Genomic DNA, 25499 nt, shown 5'->3' with positions numbered 1-25499 from the left:
TCAGGGTCTTGGTTGAAAACTTTGTGCGTAACCTAATTGGTTCCCCCTAAATGTAATTTGATTCCTTCCTCTCATGGCTTTTAATATTTTCTCCTTATTCTGTATGTTAGGCATTTTCATTATAATGTGCTTTGGTGGGGGTCTGTTGTGATTTTGTACATTTGTTGTCCTGTAAGCCTCTTGAATTTAGTTTACCAATTTGTTCTTTATGTTTGGAAAATTTTATGATATTGTTTTGTTGAATAGATTGTTCATTCCTTTGGTTTGGAACTCTGTGCCTTCCTCTATCCCAATAACTCTTGAATTTGGTCTTTTTATGCTATCCCATATTTCTTGAATGTTCTGCTAATCAGGTTTTTTACCATTTTCACTCTGGTCTACATTCTTTTCAAGTTTATATATATTGTATTTATTGTCTGCGGTCTTGTCTTCCAATAGGTCATGCTTTCAACTGAACTTTTTATTTGGTTTATTGTTTTTCTATTTCAAGGATTTTTTTTTGTTTGGTTCTTCTTAAGAATCTCTATCTCCCTATTGAAGTAAACTTTTGCTTCCTGTATTTGCTTATGTAGCTCTTTGCTGAAATGATCTTTTGCTACCTGTATTTACTCTCTTATATCATCCTTTAATTCACAGAACATTTTAATTATGTACATCTTGAACTCCTTCTCTTGCCCTTTTATCTGCTGTGCTGGCCATGAATTCTAATAACTCGGTATCTTAATTTGTTTGGGGCATTTTTTTTCCCTTGTCTTTTCATATTGCTTGTGTGTCTTTATTTCTAGCTCTGTAGATCCGAGGCATTACTGTTTTTACCCTGAAGGCTTATAGTGCCCTTGAAGGGTTTCAATACCTCTCCTTTGAGGGGAAGACAATGTTAACAGATCCCAATATAAACAAAATACCACCTAAAAACAAAGAGTTTTATTAAGACATTTACCGATTGGTCACAATGTACAGAAATGGTGAATTAAATTATTATCTACAATATAATTAGTAGGTTTGTAAAAGGGTTTACAGTTTCTGATGGTGGGCAAAGAACTGGGGATGAGGTGTAGGAAGATATGCTGAGGAGGTATGAGGTGAGGATATAGAGTTATTATATCTCAGGAAGTGTGAAAGAGAAATCTAAAGAAGAAGGTTAGTAGCAGAATAGAGAGGAAGTAATTTTAGGTAGACAAGTAAGAGGGAAGACAAAGTACATTAAACAACACACATATATATTAAAAAAAATTTTTTTAAATAGTAAAAATTGGAGAGAAAACAGGAAAAAAAAAACAAAAAAAAAAAAAAAAGGAAGAAAAAATATACCGCACAACTGTAATATACTATTCAGTTGTCTTAGTGCTCTATATCCTAATTCATGCAAAGTGCTTGGTTTCACATATGTTGGGGATGTGATGGCGGCAGAATAAAGAGGGAGAAGAAAGAAAAAAATCATCTCCAAGGAAGAAACAAGGATTGTTTTGGTTTGAGATCAGTGTGTTTTCTGCTTCCCTTCTCATCCAATAGGTGGGCTTGTCTGTTCTTAGTTGGTATCTCTGCCCTCAGGATGGTGGGGGTTCCAAGGATGTAGGGGTTGGTTGGTCTTGGGCTCAGGGCACCTGCAAGTGGGCTGTTGCACCCGCTGGTCCTGTTGGGAGACTGCACCTCAAGGATCTCCTTTGGGGTCTGCTCCTGTGATGTGAGCTCCAGGTCTTATCTCCTCGTCTTCCCTGTGGACCTCATAGTTCTTGCCCTCTAACTTAGTCTCTAAAGCTGTCTCCCTCACCCTCTCCCTTCTCCTTCCTAATCAGGAACTTTTCTCTGGGGGGAGGGAGGGGTCTTGTGTGTTGCACTCTGGTGCCTGACCACCTGTCACCTAGGGCAGTTCTGAATTGGGCAGTTGCTCTGCTGAGTTAGCGGCTGCTGGGATTGGGGTGAATTTAAAAACTATGGGCACCTGGCTCTTAGGTGCTCAAAACTGGAAGTTGCTCCAACTAAATATGGTGATGGAGGTGGCCCAAGATGGAGGCAGCTGCTTTCAGGGATGAGGCATCAGGTTGGGTGGGGGGAGCAGTATGAATTAATTGTTCTGCTTCTTTTCGTGGCTTGTTAGATTTGATGAGTCATATTTCCTTGTGTGGATGTACCAACACTGATATATCTATTTAGCTACTGAAGGGCATCTTGGTTGCTTTCAACTTCTGGCAGTTATGAATAAAGCCTGATATAAATACCCATGTACAGGTTTGTACTTGAGTTAATATCTGGGAGTATTATTGACAGATTACATGCTATGACTAACTAACTTTGTAAGACATAGTCTAAAATCTTCAAATGTTTTTAGTAATAACTAATTATCCACTTGTTAATATTTTTCTAACAGTAGCATATCTCCTCTGCTATTTCCCCTCAGGTTCTAGAATTGGGTCTTTGGCTCAGTTCTAAACCAATCTCTTGGAAGTTGAAGTTGTCTTAAACCAGGCAAATTCATCTCTGATACTAGGTTTCCAGCTGGAGAGGGAGCCACTTTTCTTGAGTGCATAGCTAAGTAAAAAGGGAGTAAGAAAGTAAAACACTAGATGGAACTGGGGATATGGCATAAAGTAAGAAATATAATGGAAGGAAGAAGTGGTTGATTGTGGCAACTAAGACTGAGATGCAGCATAACCAGACTTTTTCCTCCCCTCCACCTCTCTTCCCCTTCATTACATTCTAGATGTTGGTTTATTGAAGAAAATAATCTTCAGGGTTTTTAGATTTCAAGCACTTAGGTCTCACCTCTAACTTTCAACTCAGACCATGTATACATTTTCAAACATTTAGCCACTATTCTGTGGTTGTGGTATTTGGGGAAAAACAAACAAATTATTGGAAATGATCAAATTAACTTAAGTAATTTTTACACATGTATTATTATTGGGCAGTGATAAAAACTCAGCACTAGCACAGAATTATACAGTTGTTACAGATTTGCCTGTTTCTGGTGTTGGTTCCACCATTAATGAGCCGCGCATGCCTGAGCAGGTCTCCTGTCTTGGCAGACCTCAGTGCCTTTGGCTATAAAATAAGAAGGTGAGACTGAGTAATCTCTATTGCCTCTTTTACTATAAAATTATATCAATCTGTGACTTGTTGCAAACATAAAAAGAAATCCTGAGTAGTAAAAATATATTCAGTCACAAAGGATTAAGATTTTGGAGAGCTGTAATCTGTTTTTATCACATCTATGAAGGACTTTATTACCCTCTTTAATTGCCCTCAGCCAAGGTTAATTAAGTGTATTTAAGTTCTGTCTTACTATTCAAAATATGCCTCTGTATTCTTTGCTCAAGAGTTTATTTTTTTTCCCTTGCCATCTCTGATCAATAGCTGTCAGCATGCTTTTTGGAGGTCAGTGGCTTCTCTTCTGCACTTTATTGGCAGGTGGCACTTTTGATGTGCAGAACTCTTTGCCTTCCTTCCTTCTTGGTAGGGTGCAGAGAGAGGATCAAATTACCCAAGTATTTGCCTCACACACTACAGTCTTGGTATTCCTCTTCCTTGTTAGGAATGGATATAGAGACCTAATTAAGGAAATGATGCTGCTCCTTTCATGTTGCCAGAGACCTATCCCATTATCACTCTGCTCTTTCATGTTTTTTACACCTCAGTAATTCTTAGAAGGATACCTTCTTTATTGGCCTGATATCCTGCCTTTGAAACTCTCAGGTTCAAAATGGAATCTCTTAGCATATTACTGTTTGATATAGTCAGAGTTTAACAGGTTGTTTTCTGTTCCTTACTTGTATGTTTCTCCTTGAAACTGGTTTGTCATTGTTGTTTTGTTTATGTCAGCTTTATAGACCCATTCTATATTGCAAGTCTGTCTCTCATATTTTCAACCTTTGGAAACACTTGGTAGCATGGTAGTTTTGAGAGTATTTTATGTGGTGGTAAGTGGCAGATCAAAAAATTTATAGCCATTTGATGACATTATTTTTTAAGGCATTTAAGAACAAAATGCCAAAATTGCCTTACTTATTTGATTTCATTGTTCAGCATCATTTATAGTGAAGCCTGTTGTACTAATCCTCCACCTGAGGAAATGAGAAAGGTATGAGTTCTGCTCTGAGAGGTAAATAAGCCTGTGGTGGCAACTGGCAGTTACTGGTGGGTTTTGAGCTAGGTAATAGCATAATTAGAATGACTTTCTAAGATGGTCTTGTTGCTGGGTGTGTACTAATCCAGGCAAAGCTTGATCATTTTCTGAAGGCAAAGGTAAATTGAGTCAGATCAGAGTTGTATCTGTTAAAATGGAGGACAAACAAAAAAATCTAAATACTGTTATAGTGGAGATTATCCAGGAATATCATTCATAAACTGGGGGTCTCTGAGCAGCTGTCTCTGGCCTTGTCTTCATATAGCCAAAATTTCATGATGATCAAACATCACACAGACCAGAGTAGAATACTTTTGGAAATCCAGAACTGGACACACCTAACTAAGCACTCGTTTCCTGTGTTTCACTGCAGGTTTGAATCGTCCTCTCATGCTATCAGTATGAGTGCCTATTTGCGGGAGCAGAGAAGGGAACTCTATAGTCGGAGTGGAGAACTTCAAGGTAGGTAATGGGCCTTCTCTGAAAATATTAATTTTCTGGAGGAAGATCTGAAGTGTTTATAGCATAAGAATTCATGATCTGCATTCAGAAGATTCTTTCTAGTTCAAAACATTTAAATACTTGATAATCTATTTCTTCTATCATTTCCCAGCCTCTCCTGCCAAGCAAATAAAACTATTACTATAGCCAGAAGACTTCCAGATCTGCTACCATTCAAGCAGGGATTCTAAGTGACAGAGAAGTGATTAGGCTCTTCTTGCGTAGCTAGCATACAAGTCCAATCACAGTCCAGTAGAATGCCAGTCTTCTGTGGTAGCCACTGTTACTATTCCTTTTGTTATTGTTTTCTTTTTAACACTTTCAATAATATGGCAAGCATAAGTGAGATTTGGAAAAGAGCAAATCAATCTCTGTCATTGTTTAAAGGGAAGAAGGATGCCTCTATATAGTATGGTCTTGTTGATATAACTGGGATACATGGGATTTTTCTTACCCATCTGTGGTTACTAGAGTGTTTTACTGCACATCTGCAGAAGAAAATATTTCGGAAATGAAATATAAAATAAATAAATAAAAATCAAACTAATAACATTTCCTTTTAGGATCAAAAATGGTAAATATGATAAATTAATTAATTAAGAAAGATTTGTGAGTTCCTGCTAAGTGTAAGACATCATAGGATTTAGAAGGAACTGAAGTTGGGTACAAAGAAATAAAAGATAAAACCTTAAGATTCAGTTGTTAAAGTAAGGTATATGTGTGTGTGTGTGTGTGTGTGTGTGTGTGTGTGTCTGTCTGTCTGTCTGTCTGTGGTCAGTCCTCCATAGTCCATGGTGGGTTCTGCATGTAGTTGCATTTATATTGAATAATTATAGGAGTTTTTTTTTTTTTTTGCCACTGTTCCCTAGACACTGCAGCATAACAACTACTTATATAGCCTATCCATCTTATTAGATATTATAAGTAATCTACAGATAATTTAAGGTAATAACAATAAGTGTACAGGTTACAGACAAATACTATACAATTTTAATTTTATGAAAGAGACTTGACCACTGTCAATTTTATCACTCACAGAGATGTCTGAATTCACATATCTATACATATATCCACAGAGACACAGACACCTCACCAACAATGTGAGGAAGTACATAGGAGTAACTAAGTAGATTGTATGTATAGAATTGTTAGAGGACTTAAGAGAAGAGAGTAATTATTGTAATTATTTTAGAATTCTGGATTTGGTTCATGAGGGGCAAGTATGACCACTTTAGTTTTTGATACTTTGAAGCATTGTTCAGTGACTAGCCTGCACAATTAAATATTTAGTTTTTAAGACTCATCATAGTTCCACATCAAAGTACTGTGACGTAAGCAGTCATCTTTTCTGATTGAAGACTTCTGTCATCCCACCTCCACATGGGCTTATAATAATGAATTAGACTGATCAGTCTAATAATCTCTAATTTTTTTCATATAGCTTTGCTCACTCACTTATATCATAGTAATTATTCCACTGCTTATATATATGGTAACCCAAAGTGAAAGCCTAGAAATATGTTCTAAGGTACTGGGAAAATGAGATTAGCCTGCCAAAATTTTATTTAATTTTAAAATGTTATCATACATTTTGGAAAGCATGCAGTGTGTTTCAGGAGTACAGAGAGAATAGTTAAAATTGTGAATGACCAGCTCTGTGGTTGGACAAGCAGTTAAAGAGGGGGACAACCCAGGTCTAGCAGGCAGCCACCTCCCAGGGGAGTAGGGAGGGCGGCAAAGTGTGGATAAAATGATGGTAACAACAAATGTTCTTGTTGGAGTTGCGATCGTGCTTGAAATGTCACTTAGGGTCATAGTAGGTTATCTAGGGCTAATGCATCTTCCTTACAATGTCCTGATTTTGGTCTCTCTGCAGTGGTGGTTAAGGAATGGTTTTTTTCTACCTGTCTTCTATTATATTAAATTCCTTTAATGGTGACAAAGCCTCACCCCCTCCTCCTGCCCCTTAGTTTGAATCCTGATGATTTTATTGTTTTTAAATTAATAAATATTTTAATAGAAGTTTTAAATTCACACCAAAATTCAGTAGAAAATACAGAATTCCTATATGTCCTGTGCTCTACCCCATATAACCTCCTATTGTATGCATATTCCATACCATAGTGAAGCATTTCACGTGGTGCTTTGAGATGAAAAGAGACCATATAATTAATGGGTCAGCAGTAGAAACTGTCAGTCACCCAGATCAAGGATTATTAGCTACCAGGATAAATGGCTGTTTCCTCACACTTTCTTCTTTTTGTTATACAATAGGGGCAGCGAATACTCTGTGCTGTAGCCTCATGGCCCAATTTTCAGATGCCCTCAGCTTTCCATGATCTCTTCAGAGACAGCGTGGCATGGTAATGCAGAGTAGGGAATCCTGAGCTCAGACTGCTCACATTTTAAAATCTAACTCAACTACTAGCCTCACATCCTTGAACAAGTATCATGACCCCTATGCCTCCTTTTCTTTTCTCTGAAAGGGGACAAAAGTAATGGGACCTACCCCATGAGGTGGTTGTGAAAGTGTGTGTTTAGAAATGTATCTACCATAGAGTGAATGTTATACCTTCTTATGTCGCTTCCAGTGTTAATTTCTAGAGTTTTCACACACATTTCATTTATCCTTGTGTTATCTTTTATGACTAAATCCTACTTACGATTAGCTTTTTAGGTTAAATTTAGTTATTACTTATTCTCATGAGTTTCCTTGCTGGCTCTTTCTCTCCTCAGTCTTCTGCAAACACACACATGTTGTGGGGTTGTGGCCCTGAAATGTGTTCATGACACATTTTTACTGTTCTGAGTACTTGGATACTATAAGTCAAAGCTCACTTGCTTAAGTAGCCATAAAACAGAAGTTCTGCAACATTTTATTTCCTGTGGTTCATACAGTGCCTAGTGCAATAATTTTTTGATAGAGACTAGTTGAGTTAGTGACAGAGTGAAGAGGACAGTTGAAATGTAAAGTAGGATAGAGAGGTCACCTTTGAGAGGGAGGAGGGCCCTAAAAGGAGGTGGGGACACTGATAGTCAATGTCAGCCTTATAGGTTCCCATTCACTTTCAAGTTTGTTATTTTGTCCCATTGTCCCAGACATGGAACATGTAAGGAAACTTAAGTTGAGCAACAACTATACTACTTATTGTGGCTTTGGAATATTATTTTAATATTTATTATGTTAACAGAATTGAAAACTTGAGAGACTTAATGGGTTAAGAAAGTCAAGACTCTGCTTATTTTTTTTCTCTGCAGTTTCATTGTATATAAGTTTTATTAAGCAGAAGAGTTTCCATTGTACTATCTGACCCAGGAGGAAACTGTTATATATAATTGAAAAACATTTTACAATCCAGTTTAGCTGCAGAGAAATTTTATTCTTTGAGATAATTATAGAATCACTGTAATCTAACCTTCCCATCCTGTAGGTAGTTCATTGAAATATGCGTGTTTCAAGCACAAGTCTGTTGCACTTACATTATTCAGCAAGACAGGAGGAGTATCTCTGGTTACATGAGAGAAACAGTTAGCAAAGACATCATGTTCATGATAATCATTAAAAAGTACTTTAGTGGAGCTGGGGTTGTGGCTCAATGGTAGAGCACTTGCCTAGCATGTGTGAGGCACTAGGTTCCATTCTCAGCAACCCATATAAATAAATAAAGTCCATTGACAACTAAAAAAATATTTTTAAAAACGTACTTTAGTAGAGGTGATATATCATACAATTGATGAGAGCATGGATCAGCCAACTAATTTTTGTGAAAGTTTGATCTGTTTCATATAGCAGCAAAAGTTTTTCTGACAAATGCTTTTAACATTTCAGCAGGAATAAAAAGAGGAAATCACACCCATCTTCCATTAAAAACTGTCATTCCTTTTCAGTTATTTCATTAATCTGACTAGTTCAAGGACTACAGTGAGATCTGCATTTCAGCTTCCCCTTGAAAAAAAAACATAATTGGATAGTTCAGTTAAATCATAAGAGACTGGCAAAAGTTTTTTGTCTTTTCTATTACCACCACATAGGTATAGGTTTCGCTTCCCAGTGGTTTGGTTTGTGGGGTCAACCTTTCCTTCTGTTGCAGGGTAGCAGCAAAGAAATTCACCACAAAGACTGTCAAAGTAGAATTAAAAAGCTCAGATTTTAGAAAAGTTCAGTTCCTGCCAATGCTTTCAATTTATCATGCAATTAAAATGTTACTCAGTCTAATAATACGCATGGGGTAAAAGAATGTAAAAATGAGATTTCTTTGGTATTATCAACCCATCTCAATTGGCTCTAGCTGCTACGGTACAGATGGTTCATTATATAGTCTGCCGTTGGCAATTGGGCTGAGAAGGTGGGGGTGCGACTTCCAAGTGTGTGAAATAACAGGTGGAAATCTAGCTTGTGTATGTGTCTACGTTAATCATCGACTTCCTGTTGTTTTGAGCCTCTCTAATGCTTCATTGTGCTACTTAGCTATATAGAAGTGTTCTAGGTGAAGAAAGATACTAGTTTTAATGAATGTTTACCTTGAACATAAGCTTCTCTGGTTTAATGTTTAATTCTTCAGGAGAATAAGATAATTGATGAATGCTGTATCTCATGAAGTTTAAAAGAAATAAAAATATTGCTACTCATGAACAAAATAAGCTCTTAGGGTAATCAATTCAATTGTGTCTCTATTTTCTCAATGAAAAATAGAGCCTTTATCAGTCCTGACTACTTTAGGGGGATATTGTTCAGTTACAAGTTTAAAAATTAGAATAACTATGTTGATTTAAATTAAAGAAATTATCACTGTGGAAGTAGTAGTACTGCATCTACTACTTCACCTCTTCTTTTCTCCTCAACCCCAGTCCACCAAGTAGACTCTTCTCAAGGTCAGCAGTGATTTCTATCATGGCATATTCTTTGCTTTTCTGCATTCTTTCAGTTGATCTTTTAGCAGTTCTTTTCCCTTTTTCTTCCTCATGTTTCTTCTTAGTCTTCTCAAGATGCTTTTGTCTCAGGGTTTGACCCTGAGATTTCTTCTGTGCTCATTCTATTAACTTTCCCCTGATGACCTCAGCTAAGACCAAGCTTTATCTACTACTAGGTACAGATGATCTCTATGTCTGTTTCTCTTGCCTAAGTCTCATTATTGTTTCCTAACTTTTTGCATTATCCAATCCTTCATTCTATGCTTATTAAAACATTTTTAGAAGTTTTTTCATAATGCTTTTCTTAATATGTCTATGTTTTATTTACTTGTTAACGTGTTTTCTATACTTTCCTCTGTCCAGAATTGAAGTGGTACTCATTGGTACACACCAGTGTCTAGGACGCTTAGCTTGAATTAGGCTCTTAAATAATATACAACAGGGGTTTGAGGTGAAGTTCAGTGATAGAGCATGTGATTAGTGTGTATGAGACCCTGGGTTTGTTCCCTAGCATGCACATAAATATATATACTATGTATATATGGTGAAGGAGACTCTTATTTTCTTCCATAAGAGAACAATCCTACTTATTTGAGAAACTCTAGGGGAAGCTTTAATAAATAGAGAAAGATCTGGAGTCTGTAATTTGTCTTCTCTAATTTTTAAGGATAGTAAGACTCACGAATGGGTAGAGTTCATTAATGGTCATTGATTCAAATTTCAAGGTGTACTCAGTTTTGATTACAGTTTCTTTTGTATCTTGGGACTACTTAACTCCTGTTTGTATTCAGTGATATTACCCTTACAGTGCCATTTTTATCTCCGTTAGTTTAATGAGTGACATTTCTATAGCTCTGACATTAATATATTCCGTAAAGCTCTAGCCACTTGAGAACTGACTTTGCTAAGAGGATTTGCTTTACATGGTAAATATGGAAGTACTGGCATCAGGGAAAACTGGCCCTTTTACTGGCCTGATCTGAATTTTCCAAGCTTCCCTCTCTCATGGATTGTTAGTTCCTGGGATTGTGAATATGTAATGATATTGTATGTAATTAATCTATTTGGAGATACTTTGCCTTGAGGTTAAAAAAATATTGAGATCTATTAACCATGAATTGATTGTCTTTCTTACAAAAGGATTTATAATAGGAATCTCTTTGATAGCAGGATATTCTATTATGGAGCATTTAAAGCAAGACTTTACTTATATACACATTTTCAGGGACATTTTCGTTAAAAGAAGGGATGCTCTGTAGTACAGCAGTTTTATACTCATATCCCACATTTGTTCCACAGTCTGAAGTATGAGAAACACTTATGAGCTTTGTATCCTGAAATTTGATTAGAAAATTCTTTGCAGCCTGTTAAATTTTACTTAATAACTTTGTTAATAATTATTTAACAATATTCAGGAAGTGTGAAGAGATGTGTTTTTTCTTTTGAAAATTGCATGTAATTATTTCAAAATTATCTTTCACAGATTTTCTGTTTTAGCCTCTAACATAGTGGGTAAAAATCGAGTCCTTCTCTCATTGTATATTTATATTCTTGCTTTTTAAAAGAATGACCTTACTCCATTTATTTGTAAGTTTTGTCTTATGAACATAAATAGAACTCTTGTCAATGCTAATTTCTTCATCTGTTCTAAGAAATAGTAAGTAATAAATATTCTTTCCTCAGGTCATGAACAGAATCATACATTATTTGAAATCATTTAGGAAATAAAATATTTTCATGTCAAGGTTGTTATTAAGTATACTACTTGTTAGCCTCAATCTCTGTGGCGTAGAAATTTATTTTAATTAAAAATATTCTTTAGTTGTAGATTTAATTTATATAAAAAGGATTTATGTGGGAGACCAACCTTACACGTGACTGGGTTACACTCCCCTGCTGGGTGCTGAGGGGCTCAGTTGCAGAAATGTGGCAGTGCTTTCCCCACCCTTCTTGGGTGCCAGGGTCAGTGTCTCCTGCATGGGTGTGTCTTGCTACAGCCCTGTGGGTGAAGCTATGCTCACCTGTTTCTTTGTATTATAATCCCTTGCTCTGTTTAGGATAGAATCTTCCATGGAAGTGCCTTGTGTGTGTCCCCTTCTCTTACTGTGCCCTTGGGTGTGGCCTCTCCAGGTGTCAGTCAACTTGCTGACAGTGGACATCATGAAGATAGACTCAGCCCCCTGAAACCTACCCCCTTGCCTCATTTGAATAGCTTCTCCTCAATAAAAGGGGTCAGCGCATGCTCTCGCTCTCTCTTTTTCTGTGGACCCTTAAGGTCAGAGGAGCTGTCACAGCGACCCCAAATAAAAAGGTATTGTGTCTCTTGTGTGGTTATTTCATGCAGCCCAGTTAGCCCAATTTAACTGGAGTGACCCCTGAGCCTTTTAGTCGCGAGAACAGAAACCCGGAAGATTTATTTTCTAAAATACTCTAATTCTTATGGTAGCCTACAAAACACTGCTAATTCTAACATTAGGAAGAACCTAGAATTCATGAAAAAATAGATCTTGAGGGTACAACATAGCCATCACAAAGCCCATTACTTAGCAAAGGCATATAGCTTACTTACTATTGAGACATGATCTTTGGTTGTCATGCAAAAACCAATTGGTGACATGTAATCTCATTTGGAAAAATTTCATTCTGTTTATTCACTCACTCATTCATACAGTTATGAGAAAAGAGGGAATGCTATAAAATATAATGTTTTGAGTTTTAAAGGTGACACCAAATGCATTTCTCTATGCCTATACTATACTTTGGTTATAAGGTTTTAAAAATAAGTCTGAAAAAAGAACTTCTAACATGATGCAACAGAAAACTTTGAATGTTATGAGTTATTTTTTCATCATTTGGCTAACATTAGTTTTATATATATACATATATATATATGTATATATATATTATTTGTATGTGGTACAAATATATATACATATATTTATACATATATATATATATATATATATATATATATTATTTGTATGTGGTACTGAGGCTTGAACCCAGTGCCTCACACTTACTAGGCAAGTGTTCTATCACTGAGCAACATTAGTTTTTTTAATAAGGTGAAAATAATAGCTTTTCTCATTTCCTTAGACTTCCTTTAGTACCACAGAAATTATATTCTTGGCAAACTTAATAGTTTACATAATGAATATAATGCTGAGTTTAGATTTTTTTTAAACCAGGAAAGATCACAATCATTTATTGCATATATTTACTTCCTACACTAGAGCCACCACACCATTATAGACTTCTGTATGAGAGAAGTCTATACTCTGCCTTTTGATTTTCTGTTATATGTAGCCCTTCTTTGATCCTAATTAATTCAAGCACTGTGATACACACTGCAATGGAGTTATACATATATGTGTATAACTGCACTGTGAATACAGCTGGGATTTGGCAAAGGCAGGGAGGCTTCTGGACATTTTTAAGGCTTAAGCTTGGTTATAAAGAATGAAGAGAAGTTTTCTAGGTAAAGAAAGAAGTGGCAGGCATTGTAGGCCCTGGGTAATGTATGAAAGTGTGGGAGTGTGGGCTGTTCTTTCATAACTTCAGCTTCAGAAAATGAATTGGTTATAATGTTTTCTATTAGTTAATGAACTGAGTTAATATTTGTAGACAACTACTGATTATAATATTACTTCCAGGAACCAGAGATGATAGAAAGAACACCAAGGCTATTGTTAATGACATTGGCCATTGTTTATCCTAACAGTTAAGAGATTAAGAACCAATAAGTACCAATGTGTACTAGTGAGGATAGGAAAATAAAGACCATTATTATACTTGAGTAAAAACTAAATATAATCATATACTGCATTTTCTAAATGATGTTCAAGAGTTATAGCTGTGCAACATCATTATTAAAGTTTCTATAGCAAAACAACTTTGTTTTTATGTGCAACTACTGCATCTTGTCAGTCTCTTCCTGGTAGATGAGGCTGGACATATTAGCAGGGGCCAGATCGTGAAGGATTAGCCTAACCTGTTTCTAAAGTACCATGGCTTAAAACTAAAATGTTCCACTTGAATTGCAAGTGGTGATGGCAGCTTGGTTCGGTACGGAGATGGCAGAATTCTGTGTACTCACGTCTGGTTTCCAGCTTGTGATTGTGGTGTGGATGAAAATATGCATCAAGTTACTTTTGGCTTCCCCACAAATTAAACTCAAAAAGCCCATATTACTGTAATGTATGATAGTATGTACGAATGCTGCATGAATATTGTAGTAGTCATAATATAGGGTGTTCATTCCTAGAACTGTGATGACATCTACTGAATTGCAGCCAGTTCATTTGCATATTCATGCCCACTTAGCTCAAATAAGTCCCTGTTTGTTTGCACATTAATGTCTGATTTCTGCATCAGTTAACGAATTTACATATCCCTGTTCAGTTAGTTAGTGATGTTCATATATGAAATATTGGTGTGGCTCTGTTTGTGCTTTGAGTAGCTTGAGGAGTGTTGTAGTTTAATGGAAGGAGCAATGATTTCTCATTCCACTTTTACTGGACACATCAGTTTACCTTTCAAAGTTCTAGATTTAGAGTCTAGATAATGGAGTCAACAATAGTTACCCTGCCCACTTCTTAGTTGCTTTATCAGTTTCCAGGTCAACTCAATTCTAGGTCCTGCTGCGGGAGCATTTCCTGCAGAAGGAGAGGTCTTAGGTGCTATGGAAGAGAAGATGTGCAAACAGTTAAAGTTCTAGTAAATGTGTCAATAACTTTGGGAACATGAAGGAGAAGACACTTATTTAACATTGCCAGAAGTCACAGAAGATGTTACAAAGGAAGACTCCTTACAGTAAACTGGAAGGGGAGTTAACCAGCAGACCAAGGGGAGAGAACTCACTGAGGTGGGAGAAGATGATGAGAGTTTAATGGAATTGTAGGCATTTTGTTGGTGTTGAAACATAAAGTGTAGGTGGAAGACTGGACCTGGACAGGAAGGCAGGCAGGCAAATCTCAAAGGTTTTGATATAACATAGCAAGGAAGTTTGGATTTTCTCTTATGGATAAAATGAAGACTTCTGAAGAGTCGAAGTAGGAAAGTAATATGTAAATATAGTCAGACGTGGATTTTAGAAAAAAAAAATTCTGATGGAGAATGAATTGAGTGCAGTGAGATCATTGACGAAGAGGCAAGTTGTGCTGTTATTTCAAGTGAAACCTTATGGAAGGTTTTTAGAACACATGGAAGAGATCCAGAAGCTAATTTGGAGGCAGAGTCAGTTGGACATGATAGTCTCTGTAGGATTTAAGCAAGAGATACACAGTTTTGCTGATCACCAATTTTTCAATATGGTGATAATGGTGTTATTTATTAAGAAAGAAACACAAAGAGGAGTAGTTTTATGGAAGGTTAGATAAGGATGAAGATAACTTTTTTTTAGTATTTATTTCATGTCTTTCAGTTTTGTTTATACATATCAACGAATCTAACCTAATATGCTTTTACTACTCTAATCTTCTTATCTCCTTCCACAGGATTGAGGCTCTTAGCAGTTTGTGATTACCCATAAGGACTCCCTTCCTAAGTCCACAATATTGGAGTTTTGTTTTTCTTCCCTCCTCTTCATCCTTTTATTTTCAAGTTATAAATATTATTTTCTTCTAAGTTTTGGTTAACCTGTAAATGTTAACACTCACTTTAGTCTCTGAAGAATTCAAATTTCTTTTATTTTTGTTTCTAGATGTATCCTGCATTTTTAGTATTAAAATCAAGCTACTATGTATCTTTCTTTTTTTGTGCAAATCACCTAACTAGTTTTCTGGGTTTTGAAAGGAAGAAGTTAAATTATTTCTGTGAAGCTTATTCATCTCCAAAGCTTTAGATTCTTAGATACTTAGCCGCTTGCTTTCTATCTATTCCTTAGATTGGAGCTTGAGGACTATTTAGAGGTTCAGATTGTAGTTTCTGGAGTCAGGCTTACAACCAGGGTGACTATGCAAATTAACTCTGCTGTGTGTCACTTCATTTTCTATGAACTGTGAATAAAATACACCATAGTGCCTTAATGAAGATGAAATGAGTTAACACATGTAAAATGTTTAGAACTGTTTCTGGCACATATTAATAATGAGTAAATGTCAGTAACTATTACTTTGCATGTGATACCCCACCCCCAGCATCTAGCCTCATTCCACCCACACTTGAGAATTATCAGTAGCTGTGTCTTTTTAAGTGCATGAATTAATAGGCATGCTCATGACAAATAAATTTAAATAATATCTTCCAGAATGGTCTCTAGAAACACTCCCCCCCCAATCTGAATTTTTTTTTTGACAAAAATTCTTTCAGAATATTGAGAAAATGTATTCCTCTCAGTGATCATCCTAACCTGATAGTGTGAAGAGCAGTCTAAGGGGGAGTCACATATACCTCTAACAAAAGAGGTCCATGCTGTGATTTTTTTTTTCAAGTGTTCTACTATTCCTAGATTGTATCCTGCCTCAGGTAAATATCCATAGTTGTAACAAACATAGACATTTCTCCCCAAAACCATTTTGACCTTGAATGTCTCTAACTGATTTTACTACACAAATAACTTAGAACAATTAGAATATGGAAAATAAAAAGTTTAAAATGGAAAGGATATCCCTTCTATTTGTGAATTTAGTGCTTTGCATCAAAACATTTTGGCAGTGTTTTATGTACACTGTTGTTTTCCATTCCTATTGCCTCCGGTTGAAATCACTTCCTTGCCACTTATGAAAACAAAAATAAAAAAAAAAAAAAAGAAGTTTTACTCCCACTCATGATCTGTTGACATCTCTTAACCTAAATGTGTTAGAGTTACAGAGATATCACCTAGTACCATATAATGAAATAAATGGAAATTATTTTTTTGAAAACAGTGTGAGTTCTAAAAAACAAAAGATATGTGACTCCATGTTTGTTAAGGTTCTTCAGAGAAACACAAGTAATATGTATGGATGTATAGAATGAGATTTGTTATATGAGATTAGCTCATGGGATTAAGGGAACAGAGAAGTTTTGTGATATGTCCTCAGTAAGCTGGAGACCCAGGATGGTAAAGTTCTGGTCTAAACCTGAAGCCTGAGAAACAGAGCCACTTGTGCAAATGTCACTCTGAGGCCTAAGGTCTCATTTATTCTGGTCACTTGAAGGCTCATAAACCAGGAGAGAGGGTATGTAAGGTCAGAAGCTGGAAGTCTCAGTTCAAGGACCAAGAGGGAGTTTACCTCTCTTCTTTTAGTTCAATTCAGGCCCTCAGTGGGTGGGATGTTACATTGATGAGGGAGATGGAGCTTTACTCAGTAGGGGATTCAAATGCTAATCACTTTCAGAAAAACTTTTAGAGACACCTTGAAATAATGGTCTTCCGGCTGTCTGGACATCCCTTAGCCCAGTCACGTTCACACATTAAAAATAACCATCATAGATGAAACAAACTTTACACACAGACACACAGACACATTGACATATGAGCATGTGTGTGTGTGTGTGTGTGTGTGTGTGTGTGTGTGTGCGTGTGTGTATAGATATATGTATATAATAAGAAAACATACACACACATACATGTATGTGTATAACACATATATATATATATATTCATGTTGTTATGTTGATTAGTTTGTTCTTGTTGTATATTATGTAGTACCCCATTACAAGACCATAGAACAGTTTATTCAATCTCCTTTTTATAGAGTTTTATTCACTTCATGTTTAGGCTATTGTAAGTAATTCTGCAATGAACAGTTTTATATATGTTTATTCATTTATCTTGGGAATATACTCAGAAGTTGAAGTTGTAATCACTGAATTATGAGCTAGGTATACTTATGTTTAACTTTAAGAGATATTAACAAGTATTTTAAAATTATAGAAATTGAGAAATTGAATGAGAACTCCAATTGTTCTGCATTGTCACTAACATGATTTTATCAACCTAATTCTTCACCATTTGGGTGGTTGTGTAGACTACCTTATTAAATTTTTTTCCAAACAGTTACCAAAGCATTTCTTTTTCTCTCATTCTTCTTCTCCTGCATTTTTAGAGGAGTTTCTGGACTTAATAATTTACTTTACTGTTGAGGGCTACAACCAAGTCAAGATGGCACCTGGCAGTTTGCCAGGAGGAGTGGTTTGTGAAACAATGCCACCGAGCCATTAGGATGGAGGGATTCCTTATTGGCTGACTGCTGTATCTAGATGATGCTAATTGAGTCAAGCTGTGTGTAATCAGTTAGGTATATATACCTCTGCTGTCCTGCAATAAAGCAGCTCCTGCTACCTTGGGTGCCCACTACCTTGGGTTCCCGCTCAGTTCCCGTTTCAACCTTCAAGTGGCTTGTTACCTCCCCGTTATTTGTGCCCAGCTGTACTGCGGCACTTTATAGGTCACATACAAATTCACTGTCTTACAGTATATCTTTTCATACTTAAAAATTATCTTATGTTCTCCCAGAGGAAGTCCTGATTGTGTATATAAAATTTCTACCAAGAAGTCTTAAGTGGCCTTTCTTGCTAGAGACTTACTAATTTCTCAGTATTCTAGAGGTTGAAGTTAAAGTACCCCTCTCTTTGCCTTTTTTTTAAAAACTCATTGACCTCCTATTTTGGAATCTCTCTCTCTTTCTCTCTTTTTTAAGTTGTAGATGGACAGAATGCCTTTATTTTATTTAATTTTATGTGGTGCTAAGGATTGGACCCAGTGGCTCACACATGCTAGGCAAGCACTCTACCACTGAGCTATAGCCCCAGCCCTTGAATTATATCTTTATTACATGTATTTTATTAGTATTCTCACTGGTACTAAACAGAATTCTGTAATGACCTCAATGACCTGACCTCTAAATCCTCCCCTTTTGTGGGCAGGATCTGTGACAGTCTCTCTCATGATTAGTCTACATTATATGGTGGTAGTGAAGGGATTTTTCAAATATAAATAAAGTCCCTAATGATTTGACTTGAAGTTAATCAAAAGGGAGATTGTTCTGGTTTGACATGACATTATCAGACAAGTCCTTAAAAGAGACATTCTTTTACTGTGCTCCTCTGGTAGCAATGGAGTAGTGATTTTTTAGAGAAGCATAAGCTGTGTAGTCAGGGGCCACAGTGACTCCATTTCAACAACCAGCAAAGAAAATATAGACCTCAGTTGTATAACCACAAGGAACAGAATTCTGCCAATATCTAGAATGAGATGGGAAGAGGGCCGCAAATATCAGATAAGGTTATGACCCAAAACCTTAATTTCTGGCTAGTGGGGCACTCTTATAGGACCCAAGTAACCCAAATAGCTTAGATTTCTTACCTACATGCATTGTTTGGGTTATTTTTAACCTTGCTGAATTGGTGGTGGTTACACAGCAGTAGAAAATGGGTACACCACCTATCCTTGATATTCCTTGATTTCCAAATATTCCCTTAGACTAATGGATGGAAGTTGATAGACTTTTTCTATGAAAACAACTTTTTCCCTCTTCCTACCCCAAATTTACTCCATTTGTCAATCTTTCAATTGTTTCCTGCTCCTCTAATTGTGACTTTTGTTTATTTGGAAGCTAAAAGGGACTTTGGAAAAACTTGAAGGTTTTGTAGGTTATCTGTGTTTCTGTGGGCTTTATTGTATGAGATAACAGTTTTGAAAATATTTATAGTAATTCAAATGTATAATAAAATATCAACATAACCTTATAGGAAAACAAGACAGATGATATTGTTCTCTGGGATTTTTCATGGGCACCTGACACCCAACTTTTTAAATTAAACTCATTGTCTCCTTCTCTCCCACCACCCCAAATTTGTTCTTTCTGTGCACCCAGTTTCGTTAAATGAAATCATTGAATTACCAGTTGCTAAACCTGGAAGGCATCCTTGACTCTTCCTCTTGACTCCTCCTTTGCTCTCTGATGATCAGAGAATTGATATAACCTACTGATATTGCCTCCTTAGTGCCTCACAAGCCCACCTACTGTTTCATTTTAAAATATTATTTGCTTTCACTCAGGTTCTAACTAACATTATCTCCTGATTGTTTTTGTCCTGAATTTCTCAAGACCAGTTTTTATATAAGAACCAAAGGGTTTAAAGTACTTAGTGATTTCTTCTGTCTTTTTGTGCTAGGCCCCATGTTGCTTGTGTGTGTAGCAAGGTTCTTCATGATTTGATCACTGGCTCCTGTAGTGTTTTCCTCACCCCATTTTATCACCACGGCCTTGGGGCTTCCTTATACATCTCTGTCTGTACCTGGAATTGGCTTGTTTCTATCTTTTTTGACAACAGCTGTCATCTCTTGGCAGTACTCTGCTGTGTTATAAGAATTTTATATAGTGCTTATTGAGTACTTACCATGTATCATCAGAACCCTGAAAAACTTCACATACAGTATCTTTGTAGAAGGAAATAGAGTCAGGAAAATTAGATCTAGAAGCAACACTTTATTAGTGGTACCATGGCCCAGAGGGATCATTTCCCAAATATGAGCCCTAAACACAACAGGGCTTTTACTTTTATATGCAAGCAAGTTTTGGTACATAAAGGCGATTCTTTTGGAAGGTGCATTCCACATTCCTTATATGTTGTCAACAGCCTAGAGGCTCTTAGTTCATACCACCTTAGGGGTTTTTATTGCATTAAGCCTAAAGGGGGATGGTTCTGTCCCCGCCACATTGTTTCCTGCTTCTGCTACTACAGTCCTCTTATTATAGATGTTAGCCACTTTTGGCCCCTGTAGTTAAATGTCAGTAAGCAGAGCTGCTGTGTGTCAGGGTGCAATACACAGCCTCACAGCTCTTAAAGTAGGAAAGTTTCCATTTTGCTCTACTACATCTTTTCTATCCTCTTTCACAATGTTTCTTTGGGGACTTTTTTTTTTTCCTTAGCTCCTCAAATTAGTTTATCTTCCTTGTGTGTAATACATATAGTTATTGAATTATTTGTTTTTGTTTGTTTGAGATGTGTATTTATCATTCATTTTCAATTTCATAGTCAGGAACCAAGCCAGTTGGGTTTTCTGTACATAGCAAGAACCTAGTAAGCATCCAATAAATGTTCACAGTTTTCACAGATGAAAAGTTTCATTAACTAAATGGTTGAACTAGACAGAAATATAAGTCTTTTCTCTCCATTGTTAGCTTTTTCCAATATATTGATAATACTTGGGGAAATATATACATAAGTCAAAGATTAAATTTTGTTAAGTAGGAAGATAAGGGAAACTGATATTACTTGAGGGAAAAAGGTAAAGTTATTAAGATGGCATTTTTTTGGAGTACATACATAATTATCATTTTATTCTCACAATCATTTTGTCCAGTAAGCCTTATTAACTTTTTTATATGGCTGATAGAGGTTAAGTAACTTTACCAAAGTCACAGAACCAGTAAATGACAATGTTGTTCTCTGATGGTTTTATTATATAGAGTTTGCAGAGTCATTTGAAATGGTTGTGTATTTCCTACTTTATTGGGACGATTTAAATATGGTAAACCCCTCTTATTTAAAATGAACAAATCAATTATTTTGAGGAGATGTATACACCTGTTAAATAATGTCGCCATCAAGGTGCAGAGCATTTTCATCACCTATAAGCTTCCTTGTGCTCTTATATAGTCTTGTTTCTCCCTCTACTCCAAATCTTTGGTAACTGCTGAAATTCATTACATCACAATAGTTTAGCCTGAAATTTCTAGAATTTTACATAAATGAAATTATCCAACATACAATTTTGTGAATGGCTTCTTTCACTCCACCTAGTGATTTTGACATTTATCCGTATTGTTTCGTGTCAGTAGTTTGTTTGCTCTTTCAGCTGAACACTACTCTGTTGTATGGATGTACTGCAGGCTATTTATCCCAGAGAGTTTTCAGGTTTTAGTTATTGGGAATAATGTGCTGTGATTGTTTGTGTACATGTTTTGACGTGGGAATGCATTTTCAGTTCCTTGGGAATACATAGAAATGGGCTTGCTAGATCATATGTTCAGTATAGAAACTATATAGTCCTAATCAAATGTATCATTTTATATCCCCCCAGCATGTATACCAAAACTTGGTATTGTCAGTTTTTTCCAATTTTGAACGTTCAGCTGGGTAGATAATGGTATCTCATTACGGTAGCTTGTCCATTTTTAATGTATCGTCTTATTGATGTAGGATCCTACAGAGCTGTGGATTTGGGATTTCTGTATCTAAATAATAACCTAAATCATTTTTTCCTTGTCCAAACCTCTTTTTTATGTCATTTATGTTGGAAAAACTTATATCTACATTCATGAACATTTTAAATACAGAGAATACATGAAATATTTGACAAGTCAACTGGAAAGCCACATAATATTTATGTGCATGTTAAAATTAATAAAGTAGTCAATAAAATACTCATTGTGTATATCTGTATAGTTCTAATATTTTCTGAAAGTTTGTGGGTGAGTTCTGAGGGAGCTCTGAAGCTAAAAATTCCCAATTGTTGCTTTATTAGTAATCTCAGGACTGATGCAAAGTGCTACTAATTAAGACTCCATTTTTTTTTTTTTTTGAGTGCCACCATGGCAGCAAATGGTATCTTAAACTGACAAGCTGTAAATTAAAACTTGCAGAATGCAAGGCCCAGTCTAGGGAAAATGAAGTTATGTATAGGTGACTTGTTCCATTTGAATTAATCAAAGGGCTACTGGTGTAGACCAGATGTGTTCTCTGATGACTAAAACGAATCTTGACATTTTGGATAATGAAAATTCAGTTCAGCACCTCTTAGAGATATGTATGATAATATATTGTCAGTCAGAAGCGCAGGGAAGGGAGATGCACAAACCTTGTCTTATTAAAATAGACAGTGTGACAAGTGGACATTGTTGGATCTCTGGTTTCTAAGAAAAAAAATGTCATGGGAAATCTCTTCTGAAAAAATGATAGGAATAGCTGTTTTGTGGAAGGAGAGTGAAAAGATTTGACTTTTGATGCATGACTTCTTTGACAGTGGCCTTTGTTCATGATTCATAGTTTCATGGTTTATTTTCCTGGGGTACGGGGTAAGGCATGAAAGCCCTGAAAAGGAAACCCACTTTTTTGGTTTGACAGTATTAATGCAGCCATCTAGTTCATACCTTGTAAGCCCACTTATTATTTCCTCTGCGTGTGTTTTTTCTAGTTTAGCGGATTAGCTGCACTGTCTCTTCAAAGGCTATCCAATCAAGGAGGGGTTATTAAAACCAGGGCGATTTATGACTGAGAATTAATTAGAGAAGCATTTTCATGCAAAACATCCAATTTTTTGATTAGCAATGGAGCAGGGCCGCAATTAACACTCTAGGAAGCTTAAATTTCCAGCTTTTTGATTCTCAGGAAATGAGATTATCAAACCAGGGTCAGACACTTGACAGCAAAGCAGGAGTGGGGGAGTGTGAAATTATATGTTAAAAAAATGTCTTTTGATTTTTATTCTGAGATTGCTATTCAGGAAATAGAAAATTCAGAGGAGGGGAAGAACAAAAATATCTAAAATGCAAGAACCAGAAAAGACCTGATTTTTTAGTGACCTATTTGCTATGCAGAATATCTGTTGGAAATGTTTACTCAGAGTATGTGTTAAAAGCACAGCAATATTTTTTGTTCCTTAATTATTAGTTATTATTCACTCTTTCTCTCATAAATTTCTTTTGGATATTCAGTGCCTGAACAAATATTTAAAATGTTTATGTGTTGTAAGGAGGCCAAAATTTCTTTTATTAGAAAAGGAAGCTTCTTTTATAAATGGTGGTTTGCTAGTTTGGAGATTTTTTCATTTTTCTTGGTGTTTTTAATTATTTTAAATCACTTGAGATATAGTTTAGATAGTGAGTCATATCAAGCCATGGATTACCACTTATTGATAAGTGACCTTTGTAAAGTGTAGGTGCCTAAGAAGTAAGGCAGCCGCAGACCTGTTATAAAACAAAGTGTACTCTGTCATTATTGTAATTGGTGTTCCCCAAGGAGATACACATAATGGAAATTCATTTGTTCTGAAAAATATTTTTTCACCCTCTAGCTTCTTAATTTGGACATCTAATTTCATTGAGAAATAGAGGAGCAACATATCTTTTATCTTAGCTCATTCTGCTGTTAAAACTCAGATATGTCTCTTATTTATTCATTAGGTTCCTAGATTCTTAAATGAATGGACCTCATCAGTATTTTCAAGTTACCCAAACATCTCTTCACTGCCTTGTTTTCATGTTTGCACTTACAATGTTCTGCCTATCTAGAAATAATATATAAATACTGTATTTACATAGTGCAATAGTAATATGTGTTCTTTATGAGTTATTGATAGCATGGGCATCCTTGGCAATCATTTATGGAGTAGAACTCTTGATGAACCTTTTACTTGGCCTGGGTGGATGTGGGGTTGGGTATTGCTTAGTATGCCTCTGTGAATATGACTTCTCTGATGTTCTCCCAGCCTTGGTTTCTCTATTTAAAGGTTGGAGTTTTGTTAGAATCTCTAAAAAGAGCTTCAAAACCATGAATGGAAGAGATTATAGGGTATCTATATAATCAGAGGTTTCTGGTATTGCATTTTTTTCTCCCAAAAGCATCTCTGATTTAGGAACATGATTCATTGATCTACTCTATCATTCTTGCAATCCCACTCTAGAGTCTCAGTTTTATATGTCAATCTTGCTTAATCCGCCTTTCTTTGTTGATGAAGAGTATCTATCACTGGCTGGATGAAGAGTATCTATCACTGGCTGGATGAAAATTGGCTGCAGTTTGATCTTGGGAAAGGAGGAAGAAAAACTGCCAATCCGAGGCCAAAGGGTTGATCTTGTTAGATTTGTAGCCGTCAGTCTCAAAGCTGATGTTCGTGTTTTTGGAATGTTGATGATTATATGCTTTTGTGTGTCAGATAAATATTTGCTAAAAGAATTTATTGGGTTATGTTTATAGATTTTTTCCTTTTTTTAATTGGGAAATATTTCTGTGTTTCCAGATCCATTACATAGACTGAGCCGAGAATCAGAGTTTCTCAACCTTTGTGATCTGTGCTGGGGGAAGGTTTATATATGTAACCTTTGGGCAGTCTGTGGTACCCAGCAGTGTTAGCAGATTTGTGAAGAGTGGGAAGAAGACTAGTGTTTGTTAGGTTTGTAAAATGCTATTACTATGTGTTTGTATATAAATACATACATTTACAAATTCATATACAATATAGTTCTTAACTTTAAGAGTTTTATTACCTATAGGAAAAAAATAAAATAATCTTAGTAAAAACATAAGGTTAGAGCCTTTTTTAATAAATGTGAACTAAATATACATATAATTAAATGTTTATTAACATTTAATGTTAATAATATTAATACAAAAGGTAGGTGGAAATAATTGAACTTATGATAATTGAAGAAATTTTAATCAGAGGTAGAGTAATTAAATATAAATCATTTAAAAGAAAGCAAAATTTATTATTTAGTGGAGTAGAAAAGTAAGGATTTCCTAAGCTTGTTTCTTTTTTTCTTCTCATAATGTGAAGTTTTTTAGAATAGCAGTTGGACATAGCTCTATCAATTAATTAAGGAACTTGATTTTTCTTTAAGAGGCTCACAATTGATAATAAACATATTATCGTGTGGGATTCCCAGTAGTGAAATGGCGGTGTCAGCTGCTCTCCTGGCAACGTTTCTGCTTTTGTTCGATTTGCTTGTGCTCAGTGTATATAGTGGTGAATGATGGATGTGGAAATAGACTATTTAAAAACATGCTGGCAATGATTGGAAAAAATACTTTAACATGTTAGCATCGTATAATTAATCTGTAATAATGATAGACTTGAGTATCTTTATGATTACATATAATCTATTTGTATAGACACAGATACTTAACTATTAAATATAGAGAAATGTTATTGAAATTTTTGTTGGACTAGATTACATTGCCGTTGAACCTGAAACCGTCTTTAGTGCCACTTCCCATTGAAATACTTGATTGGATAGTGCTATCAAGTCTAGCA

At 35.8% G+C, this 25499-nt stretch overlaps 1 protein-coding gene across 1 annotated transcript in view; it reads left to right on the top strand.

Moving 5' to 3' along the window:
- Window positions 1-25499, top strand: part of Exoc4 (exocyst complex component 4) — a 787478-nt gene that overhangs the window by 227685 nt on the left and 534294 nt on the right. Inside the window, exon 9 of the mRNA XM_076833103.2 lies at window positions 4497-4585. Within this exon, the coding sequence (XP_076689218.2) occupies window positions 4497-4585 (89 nt within the window). The remainder of the gene's footprint in view (window positions 1-4496; window positions 4586-25499) is intronic.

Source organism: Callospermophilus lateralis, chromosome 1 (assembly GCF_048772815.1).
Source record: "Callospermophilus lateralis isolate mCalLat2 chromosome 1, mCalLat2.hap1, whole genome shotgun sequence".
Lineage (NCBI taxonomy): Eukaryota > Metazoa > Chordata > Mammalia > Rodentia > Sciuridae > Callospermophilus > Callospermophilus lateralis.
The sequence above is the reverse complement of the archived record's forward strand: the minus strand, read 5'-3'. Positions and strand labels throughout refer to the sequence as shown.